The sequence below is a fragment of the Sander lucioperca genome, chromosome 11, assembly GCF_008315115.2.
Source record: "Sander lucioperca isolate FBNREF2018 chromosome 11, SLUC_FBN_1.2, whole genome shotgun sequence".
Lineage (NCBI taxonomy): Eukaryota > Metazoa > Chordata > Actinopteri > Perciformes > Percidae > Sander > Sander lucioperca.
The window spans coordinates 789,051-801,091 of record NC_050183.1 but is presented as its reverse complement, the minus strand read 5'-3'; the positions used below and the strand labels follow the sequence as shown (position 1 = coordinate 801,091).

At 39.6% G+C, this 12,041-nt stretch overlaps 1 protein-coding gene across 3 annotated transcripts in view; it reads right to left on the bottom strand.

The window, feature by feature from the left end:
- Positions 1-12,041, bottom strand: part of kdm4b (lysine (K)-specific demethylase 4B) — a 63,225-nt gene that overhangs the window by 33,699 nt on the left and 17,485 nt on the right. For 2 of the 3 annotated variants that reach the window (XM_031307189.2, XM_031307190.2), the window contains exons 6-7: positions 5,036-5,085; positions 1,429-1,532 (exon numbers count right to left, since the gene is read on the bottom strand). In XM_031307189.2, the coding sequence (XP_031163049.1) occupies positions 1,429-1,532; positions 5,036-5,085 (154 nt within the window). Of the gene's footprint in view, positions 1-1,428; positions 1,533-5,035; positions 5,086-7,822; positions 7,903-12,041 lie in introns of those variants that run through there. The other variant, XR_004898783.1, reaches the window with a different exon arrangement.

Sequence of the window (12,041 nt, the reverse complement as noted above, 5' to 3'; positions counted from 1 at the left end):
GGCAAAGATTATATGGAAACATTTTACACATAATTCCCATTGAGGTTTTAGGTGTTCAACTCCTCAGAAACAACTTTTCTCTAAACTTTTCTGACTTGCGAGCAAAATTAATTCAGCCAAACATGATTGCTGCTCCAAGGGTTGAGTGTCTTCCCATAAGCACAGTGTTATTCTGAGAAGTTCAGAACATTCTCTTTTTTTTTTTTTTTTTTTAAATGTGTAGCCCCACAACTTAAGCCCTATATGTCTGGCTGTGGATCGCAACATCTTTGTGAAGCCTGGATCCAGGCAATCAAGAGACATCAAGCCAGACAAGGTGACAGGCATGAGGGGAGAAAAGGGGGTAGAGGCTAAGAGCGGGAGACAAACTTCCTCATCTAAAAGGCAGTGGTTCAGATATCAAACATCCCTTTTTGCTATTGCAAGAATACAAGAAGATGGTTTTATTTTTTCACATGAAATCGAGAGAGGTACTGTAGGTTTGTAACAAGTATCATGTTCGCTGTGATAATGACGTCCTGAGGGGAGAATGAAGATATAAATGGGGCGGGGGGGGAACCCCTGCTGACAGTTAAGCTTGTATGGCTGCTCTGTGCCAGTTTTTTCCTTCAATCTTTCATTAATCTTTAGCACTGTGGAGATGTATATTGCCTACTGAATAGAACAAAAACAGAAAGAATGCCAATCAATTCCCTATGAGAGACAACCAAACTATATCATACTGTATCATTAGTGCAGCCTGTAAGAATTGTGATGTTTGCGTCAAAGCCTTGCGTTGTCATTAGTCATTCAAAATAAGCCCACGGCTTCTTACGCAAGAACCACAAATGTTATCAGAAACCAGGCAGTAAGGAATAGTAGGGGTGTGCAAAAAAATCAATTCATATTTGAATCGCGATTCAAGCTCTACCGATTCAAAATCGATTCATAGAATTCCAAAAATCTTTTTTATTTTTTATTTTTTTTATTTTATTGTATGTCTACTGCAATCACATGGGAAAAGTAACTACATTTACATAGTGTGAATCGATATTGAATCGAAAATTGATTTTGAATCGAATCGTGAGCCTAAAAATCAATATCGAATCAAGACATTTTCTGAATCGTGCACCCGTAAGGAATACATAACTTAACTCCTCTTTCAAACATTATATATTCCAAGGTCCTTTATTATTTTAATATGAATGTCTTCGCCACATCGCTATGCAACAGAGGATATGTGTGAAAAGATGTTAATGTAAAAGGTGGCTCTACCTTCATGCAGGCATCATGACTGTCATTCAATACTGGCTGGAGTAAAGAAATAGAAGCTTCTAACGATAACAGAGAGATTATCCCCTATACTTAGACCAAAATTAATCTTATTTTCTCATGGTGACCAATAAAATGTGCTTCTATGTCATGCAACATGGACCAGTCGGCACTCACCCTGTCAAAAGGAATGCCATATTTCTTCAGGATGGAAGGAGATATCAGCGTCATCTTGTGGCGAAGGAAGGCGTCACAGCCTTGGGAGCTGCCGGGGAAGAAGCCTGCAGGGGGTGACAGCGAACAGATATTTTACTGACAATCCAGATAGACCCAAATTATTTGATAAAAACAAGTTAACATTATATAAAAACCAAAGACTGTACAATACCAAACATTATGTAGCCATGTGTGCAGTATACCTGACTTTCTTTCCATCATATTCTATACATGTCAACATAAAAAATATGTAAATCTGCATAAAGATACAGAACCCAGATGACTGTGTGTCACTGTAAGGCAGAAATTCACAAGACATGTTTACATGTATTGTGTTTTATTACATTTAAAACCTTAGTTTACATGATGTATGAACAGTAATCAGAATTGTACGCTACTTTTATTTTACAGTAAATGTGGTTATTTTCATACATGTATTGGACTATTTTTAAATGTATTTTAATTTGTATTGTTCATAATTTTTCTAATGTAAAATATTAGAAAACTGTTTAGTGATAGGATGCTGCTTTGAGGTTTTTTTTTTAAATATGTAAAGAATGCCAGATAAGCACTGCTAATTAAACATATTTCTGCAGCAGAAATGTAGCTGTGTTTACTATATTATTCTTAATCCCACAACCTGAAAAAGGAAATCCGGTTTCCCGATGACATGGGCGTGAATTAATTTATTACCCAAAGTGTGGAATAATCACATTACCGCAGTGCATGGCAATGCATTGTTTGTTTGCCTCCAGGTCGGATTTCAGGGGATCTCTGCTGGATTGCATCATGGCACAAAGAAAGACTACAGCACAAAACTGGGACTAGGTGCTGTCATTTCTTTAAACATCTTTATCCCATATAGCATGACCAAAAACAAAACATTTGCCTGAAGAAGATCTACTTTGCAATGGCAGACAATTGTGTGTATAGATATTGTGCTAGTAATTTTAAGAAGCAGCAGCCCTAACAAGATTAGAAGGCAGAGGTTACCTATTGCCTTAACCATGGTCTCATCTGTTAACTGTGTTATAGATAATCCCAAACAATATAATGAGGTTTTTAATGGCTGTGCATTAACTATTGATGGCTATGCACCCAAGGTCACTCGTGAATAAACATCTGCATCTTTACAAAACCATTCAAATTCTTTATTGTGCAAATGTGTGATTGCAACTACTACTATGTAAGCAAAAGCACACTTGAATAGCTGCTGAAACTTTGCAATGTTACCTTCTCTGTTACACAACAACCACCCCACCTCCTTAAGAACACAGACTGCTTTGAAATCATAATATACCCCTCTGACATTTTGGGTTTTCAAAGCGCCAATTCCCTATCTAAAACAATGGCTCACTTTTGCTCTTGGAGAAGAGAGGCACGGTCTTAGCATAATCAAAAGAAAGAATTTCTCCTCCTTCGCTCACTCTCCTGCTCTTTACTGTCTGTACCCGCCAGTGCCTCAAAGGGGGGTCCATCCAAGCCTCCACCCAGTTAAACTTTAATGTGACTGACAGTATAATCGGCACCCATTTCATCCTTCTTTTTCACTGCATTGTTTCAGGCTCGGTTCCACCCTACAAAGCAAGAGAGGGAGAGTAGGTCTCCATTCTCTCATTGGCTGCCTGCTTGTTGGAGCTGATAAAAAGGTGAATAATGTACCGACAGAGCCCGGGTATTAATTCCCATTAAAATGCAGCTGGCTCTCAGAGCTCTCCGCTGGGTAATATTAACTTAAAGGCTTCATTCTGTCCTTTTGAGTTTGAAAATTAACTTCCTGCCTCCAATCCTGCACCCTCCCATCCCACCACCCAAAAAGTATGAAGGCATGAGATGAGGAGCGATAAGAGCAAAGGCTGTCGCTGTGTCAAATGTTTGAAGTTTTCAAGTAACAAGACCATTGTCCCAGACCCATTAAGCATTCCTACTACGCTCATAACTGTCTTTTTAGGACCTCGTAAACAGTTGGCTACCTGTGCTGACGATGGATTTGATAGGTCAGTAGGTGCTTGTTAAATAATGTTGGCATTGCTTTCCTCCTACTGCCAGCTGCTTAGAAGAGAGAGGAAGGCTGCGATCTGACTGTGAGCTCTATGCCCATATGAAGAGTGATAAGAAATGTCTACAGTGTGTATTTTAAGGTTGGGGTTTGATATCTATGAACCCAGTATTGAATTTGCTATTAAATCGTAGTTACATATGTATATAATCTAAATATTTGATCATCAGCATCAGATTAGCAGCAGATTACCAGCATGCATACACTACACTATAAATCATGCGTTTAATTTTACCAGGACAGTTTTTTTCCCTTTGAAGAGATTGCCTGTCTGTCACAACTCACATTTTGTGCATTACATATCCAGCTACTCCAGCACAAAATAAGATATTAAGTGACAGCGACTATGCATTTGTGATTATTGATTTGTTCTCAGCTCTTCACAACAACAAGGACAAACGGTGTGTCTATTTTATGTAGTTTGGATTGGAGCAACTCACAGACACTCAGCCATCATCCCCACATCGTTTACCTCACTCTGAGCAACAATAACAAGCTAATCCTCATTGATCAAAACAGGGGATAGGAAGAGGAGGGGAACATGAGTGGTGGGAATAAAAAGGGAGAGGCGCAAGGAGAAATCTTATGTCAAAGAGAGAGGAGTAGGTGGAAACACTAAAGGCAGAGTTGTTAAAGACTATTTCACTTCAGGCACTATTTATCTGAGTCACAGAATTTGAGACCCTCATGTCAGAACCAACTCTAATATTCAGCAAAACATGTAAGGGTTTAAGTTAATTAGATGTACATTCTGACACACTCAATACAACTTGTTCTAATGGGTTGTGACAGACAATATAGCAAGCAGCAACAGCCGATGCCTGCTCCTCTGCACCATGAATCAACCCTCAAGGCATATTGCACAGTCCCGACTGATTGGACTTCATTGTATAGGCAACATACACAGTTGATGCTGCTAGCGTCAGTTTAACCAGCCTCTCCTCCAAATTTAGCATCTACAGCCCTCCTGATCTTTTTAGTACTAGTGACTGCACTCACTAAGTGCTTGAAGCTGCTCTTCCTTCTCAGGCTCCATTTTCGCACAGCCAGGTGACAAATAAATCAATGTTGTTGTATGTGGTAAGAAAGTGGGACATCACAAGTTTCTCAACCGCTGAATACATGCAAAAGATTATTCAATGTGTGGCCTACAGCGTGTACATCAACACTGTGTCAGCCAGACAAGAAACTGCCAAAAGGTTGTTTATTGTGAGTGTTAAAGGGTGCCTAACAGTTTTGTGCATGTTGTGCTTACAAGGCAGGGTGTAGTAGTTGAGAAGAGCTACTTTACTTTCTATTCTCCCGTACAAGGGAGACCCAGTAAGTGTGCTTTGGATGTGTGCTAGTGTGTATTCTGTGCATGTGTTAAGTGTGTAACATGTGTATGATTTCATGGTGTGTGTTGAACAGTCTGAAGCGCCTGCTCCTTTACTTACAAAGTGGGGTGAGAAGGGTAACATAGACAAAAACAAATGGATTAATTAATTGAAAGCATCATTAGGGCCTCACCTTGTGCCAGCCTCTCCAGTCGCTTGCCGTGCTCAGGTGGGACGGCATACCTGCAGACAGCAGGAGGGGAAAGATTTAGTGAAAGCTTGTCCTATTATTAAAAAGGTTGTCTTTTTACCAGAAGGACACAATTTTGGCATCTGCAGCAACATCAATAGCCAGTTAATAAATCTTCCACTTGCTCCAATATTCTTGTCTAGTAAAGACAAGACTCTTTTCTTTAACAACCTCTAATGAATAAAATAGAAGCAACACTAAGCAATACTTGGGGTCTTCCCATAAATGTGTGTTCAAACTCAAGGTGTTTTAACTTGAGCAAAGAATTTGAGCATTATGACTCAACATAATCATAAACATACAGAGATGAGAGGAAAAGATGAGAGACACGTGAGGGAAATACAACAGGAAAAAAAGCTATTTTTTTTTTAAGTTTTGAGATCAGCCACACAAACACAGCACAGTCCAAAGACACATGGTCATGTGTACGTTGCTAGCTAGCTACAGCTAATGTCTGTTCAGTAAGTTGGTACACTGACTTGACAGTCTGGGGCAAAAAAAACATGGATGGCAAAATCACTCCAGCAATCAAACTTGCGTAGATAGCAGAAATTGATTTCTTTTTTCTTTGAGAAACATACCTTAAGAATTAAAGCTGACACAATACTATAAATCACTGAATGCTGCCCTTGATAACGGTGTTGTCTAGATACTTTAAAAGTTATAACTTGAAAGGGAGAAGAGGGGAGAAAGGGAGAGTGGTGCAAAAGATTAAATGGCCGGTAAAGGGCAGGACCAGGAGAAATTACTGTTTTGGGAGTGCTGGGTTATTTCATTGCCCTCCGCACTCACCATTTTAAGAAATTACTCATGACATACACCTCACTCTCCTCCCTCACATTCCTTTTAACCATACATCATGATAACCAATCATTCATATCATCGTTACCAGGGATGGAGGTTTTAAGAACCATGTTGTTGTCCATTACGGAGTTGTTCTAAAACTGTGCAAATTAGCAATTAAGACACCCTCTTTGTGTTTATTATATTTTAGTGTTTTTCTACTTCAACTTTGCTTCCATGTTATTACTGTACAAATGCTGTAATCCTGTGGCACTAGTTCTGAGTTTCTCCACAGGTAGAGCGTGTACTAACATTACCGGTTTAAACGATTGACACCCCTACTGTTAATACATGAGGTAGGCACTGTAAAGTATGTACCATTACATCAAATGTCAGATGCTACATTTAGAAAGCAAGTTTGTTTGTAAAACAGAGTGGGTGGGAGGGAGCCAGCAGAGCTCAGATCTGATCTGTTCATTTTTTAAGTTATTACAAAGCTCTTTGCTTTTACTGCAGTTATTTCCTCTAGGTTGCTAGAATGGGAAGCCTGCATTTCTCCCTCCTTACTCAAGCCTCAACAACCACATGGATGTTTAAAACAAAGTGAGAAAGAGGACAACATGAAAAAGGAAGGGCAGTGATGGAGGGATGATGAGAAGCAACAACACTTAAGGGGAGACAAGAAAAGAATGAGCAAGAGCATAAGATGGAGAAAAAGAGGGGGGGGGGAGAATAAACACAAAGAAAGTAACCGACAAAGTCAGATTCAGTCAGAGGTGCCAAGACATGGTGCCACACTGCCATCTGTAGACGAAAGCTTAGAGCTTCAGAGAGGTGCAACCTCCTCCAATGTTTATTATTCAAGACTGGTATTACATTTCACATCAGAGGCACGGCACCAAAGTCCTTCATGCCATTTGGGAGCGAGCAATCAAGCAAGTGACATTTGACAAGAACAAATGTATTGTACTGTATGATATTCAGGTTATTATCTCAGAGTTATAACTGGCCAATTTAACTATCTTCTGTTACTCTGTCCTGGTTTTAAGACCATGTAAGACCATAATAATTCTCTACTCTTTAAAAAGGGTGATGAAATTCATGATGAATAACAATAGTAATGAACCAGGTTATCAGATCAGAGTTGTAATTTGTCCTGTGACTATAAGACAAGTAATATCTTCTGACCACGTTGTGTTTCACTTTACCCGGGAACTTTTCATCAACCTAAACCAAGGCTAAACCACAGTTTACAATTAAGTTATGCATGTTAGGCATTCTTGTGAGTGCCAATTTGAGCAGATATTGCACTCTTTGTCTCCTTGATCAATGTCTTATTTACTTTTTGATACAATACCTGTACCTTAGCAACTCATAAATGGTCTGCAACTACACCACACAAACTGTCCTGCAGCATTGTTTTTCTACTGTCAGCCACTACTTGGAACCTTTCTGCTGTTGCGTTACATAAAAGAATGTCGCAAAGCATTTTTTAGTCATATACTTAGCGTTGTGTAGCACTTCTTTGCATTAGTAGTGTGTACCACTATATCTATGAGGCTCAAAATATTTTACAACTTGTTGAATAGACTAAATCCCCACAGCACTCATTAATGTGATGTTAGGTGTGACATTATGTGGGACTCAGCCATACCAGGGGGATAAAACAAGGTGGATGTTAAGTCATGTGGAGTGTTTGTGCTTAACTAGGCTAAACACATCAGGGATATACCTCTGTTTTGAAGATGAAATTAATATTGATCTTTTCATCTTACTCTCGGTAAGTAAATAAGTCAATTTCCTAAAATGCCAGTGTATTACTTAAAAGGTGTTTTTGTCCTTGGGGAGCATCCCATTCCAAAGTTTTATGTGTAAATGTGCATCTATTTCAGAGCAGTGAACATCTCTCAGACAGACAAGCCCTTCCATCTCAGCATCAAACTTAACAAATCAGCCGATCAGCGTGTCTCCTTCTGTTCCCTCCCTCCTACGGCCACGGTTGCCATGGCAGCAACACGTCTGTCACTCTGGCAGCAGAGAAATAAACACACAAATAAAACAACACACAGCAAATGAAGGCTTGCACTTTTCACCCATCTGAGGTAGAGTATAATATATCTATTGTGGGACAGCGCTGCTGGCAGGTGAAATTAAGCTGTCATGACAACATGTGTTAGTTTAACACCTCAACAGACTTGCTACATATATGTGCAATCTTCTAATTTAGTTTCTATGTCATGGCCATGTGCATTAACAGCACTGCTGCTGCACTAAAACAGTGACAAGCAAGGTTCTCTTGTTAGCATCGTTTAGGACAACTGCGTGCAATTCAAGTCTGTCACAATTGTCACAGTCACAAATACCTAAAGTGCAATTCAAGTACTGCACATGTCTACCAGATCACACATGTAAGGTGGTTTGTTTTAATGTCTTGCAGGCCAGTCAGCACACTGCGATCCTCTGATGTGGCAGAAGCTGGCAAATAAAAAAATAACTAGCAGTACATCATTTATTCAATCAAACTGTGACTAAATAATGCAATAATGCAATGCATCAAACGTCAGAAAATTGGGAAGAACAGGAAAACCTTACGTTGTTCCAACTTGGGACTGTTCACACAGTATATATGGATACTTCCACTGCTAGCAGTCACACCATAAATAGCCTTAATTCGCTCCGTTAAACTTATGGTGCATTCAATTGTGCCACTAAAAAAAACCCTGAGAAATTCAAACTGGTGTTGCAAAGTGCCCTTCTGCTATCAATTTAAATTAAAAATCCAATTGAATCGTGACCTTAAAATCAAAAATCCAATTGAATCATGGATTTGGCGAATTGTGACACCCCTACTTGAAATGTATTAAAAGCAAAAACTATTGGACCTGTAAAGGTGCCTTCAATTAATGCAGACACTAAGTCAAAGGTCAGAACACCCCACCAAACATCCAAACTGCAGTTACGACCCCTCTAATGCTATATACAGATCTTCAGCTCTCCGTCTCTCTTCTCTGGGACAAAAAAAACTAAACAAGAATGGTTCAAAACCTTTGGACTACAGAGGAGGTTGAGGACTGATTGGATTCATAATAAACTCCTGCCTTCCTGAGAAGTTGCAGCTGGACGGTACACATCAAATATCCCTTTCAGTTCTCTTTCGTCAGCCTTTACCTACCATCCCCTCACATGCTCCGAGGCTAATCTTTTATCTGACAGCAGATCTGCCGGGTGTGTGTTGGGGTAGAGGGGAGACTGAGAAGGTTTCAGCAATGAAAATGAAGGGAAAAAGAATGATGGAGGGATAAAGACAGGGAGAAAGCGACAGACTGCTAAGGCTGAGATCTTTTACACACCCGGCAGTGTGTGTACAGTATGTGTGTAGCAGTAGTACTTTTTATGGTGGGGTCTGACTTTGATGAGAGTGGAGTTGTAGATGGAATGGACTTAATTTCACAACCGGCTGCACTATGAGAGGCGAGGAAGAGAGAGTGAGAGTGTGTGTGTGTGTGTGTGTGTGTGTGTGTGTGTGTGTGTGTGTGTGTGTGTGTGTGTGTGTGTGTGTGTGTGTGTGTGTGTGTGTGTGTGTGTGTGTGTGTGTGTGTGTGTGTGTGTGTGTGTGTGTGTGTGTGTGTTCGGTTTAACAGCCTGTAATTACCCCACTACACACAAGTGTAATGATTCAATTGTGGAAAAATGAGGGTGGGAAGGCTTGGCGAGCACGGACAGAAAGAAAGTGACGGAGAGGGAACAAAACCAAGTGAGAGAATTAAAAGAGAAAAAAAGAAATCACAGAAAAGAATGGTGTGCATCCATCAATCTAAAAGTAAATTTGTGGTGACGGTATGGGCTAAATAAGTGAAGGAATAAAGAGGAAGAAACCAAGTTCAGAAGCAAGAAAGTTAATCTGCATTATGTTGTGTTGGTAAATTGCAGGCTCAGCATGGGCAGATATCAGCTTTAAAAAGCCATATAGGCAGTGTGACTTACAGAAATAAACTGTCCCATTAATAACAGAAAAAAAACAAATATGCACATTTGCTTGTAAATGTCTACTTGATTTGATTAGTTTTTCTCTTGCATTTGAAGTAAGTTTCTCACAAAAACAATTATCAGTGGTGGCCTTTACTTACACATAAAAACACCTGCATCTATTACTTTCTGTGTGTGTTGTTTGGGGGAAGAGTTGCAGATTATATTACTGTCCTCCGTCAATTCATGTCAATTTTAGGTATAAATCCCAAAATCACAAATTGGCCTCAAAGACTGTTCTGCAAAGATGAAAGGCCTCTGAAGAATTCCTGTCATTTCATTCATTCAGCTTTTAATCAAGAAACCTACTACAAAACAAAAATGTAAAATCTGCAATAGAAAACATAAACTTAATGTACTTCTGCACATCCAGTCTAAAAAAAGAGTGCAGGCATAAACCTGTACTGTGCGCTATAAACCCGTTAACACCAGACTGAAATTCCCAACTTGATGAATGTAATTTATTTGTACATATACACACTGACAGTAAGTCATAATAATACCTACCCGCTCTCAGTGAGAGGTGTGAAAATGAGACAGATGATGATTTTAATGAGATCAGAGAGTACACACACACACACACACACACACACACACACACACACACACACACACACACACACACACACACACACAGATGTCAAAGTGAGTGGGTTGCGACTGCTGGACAGGCGCCCTGAGCGGTTGGGGGGGCAGTGCCCAGGAGATGAACTGGCATTTCTCAGCTACCAGTCCACACACACCGTACTTCAGTCTGTACGGAACCAGCAACCCTACGGTTCCCAACCCAACTCCCTACGGACTGAAGTACTGCCAGAAAGGTGGAGGGGAAGCATATTGTGACAAAACACACAAACAACTGTATTTCTGAATGCTCTAAGGTTGGGTTGGCTCCGCTCACCAGTGCAGTGCCATAGATGGAAAACAACATGGAAGTAAAGAAGGGAAAAAACAAACACACACACAAAAATCAAGGGGCAGAAAAGTATTTTTTCACAGGTACCAAGGCACAGAAACAGAAGGAAATATAATAGTGATGCACAGAATAGAAAGTGAGTGAGCAAAATAGCTCAAATTCTTTTTGTACCTATATAACAGCTGCTACAAATGGTTTCAGCAAGCTTTCTGTGCATTCACAATCAAGTGTGAAGTTGCGTAAAACCTCAAATTCCACAACACCTGTGAAAATCAGGTCACGATTGTCTTTTATTCAACATTCCTTAGAGACTTAAACTGCAATTCTTGACGAATCGGAGGACAAATAGTAATTTGTTGAGAAAACACTAAGAGGAAAACATTTCCAAACGATTCCTAAACATAACAGCTGGAAACAACACTAAATAGTAGCTCTATTCATTAAGTGTTACTATTATCTAAAAGGTCAAACCCCAATTTGAAAACAAAATACAAATATAAATACAAAAGTATGATCAAATATCTCAAAAGTTTATTTGCCAAATAAGGAACCCTCAGATATTGAAATAACCAATGACAAGCCTCACTATTGTGAGCACAACACAGTATGCTCAAAGCAGCACAAATAAACAGCATTATAGTCTACGCCAAAGATTTCGTAGTATCTAAAAACAAGAATCTAAGAACTGCGACCAATGCAGTTGGCATGAAGTTGTGACATTAAATACCCAATAGAAACTTCCCACTCTGTAGCCTCGGTCAGTCATGAGCACTTTGGACTGGTTCACTGAGACAAATGGGTTAAGGACCACTGATGTACACCACAGAGCAGATGAAAAAGCAGGAAAAGTGACATAGGAAGAACATGCACTGCAGGAACAGGAGCTTCCACTTGGACTAGCATGCTTTGATGATCACCTTCTGTCTTTGTGTCGATGTCGCTGTTTGTTTGTTTCAAGTTTCTTGATGCCAGTACCTCTACAACCAAGATTCAACCAAATTACATTTTTCAAACAAAAAGATGAGAAAAAGCTGAACATTTTAAATATATGTGCTCATCATTATCATAGAGCTGCAGCGATTAATTTTCCTGTTGATTGAATTCATCAATTAATCAACAACAGATCAGAGCATAGCCCAAAAGTGGCTTTGGATATGCTGAGGCCTCCACTGAGTTGTCTATGCAGAATTCTACTGCTAGCTTTCATTGTTGGCATATAATTTA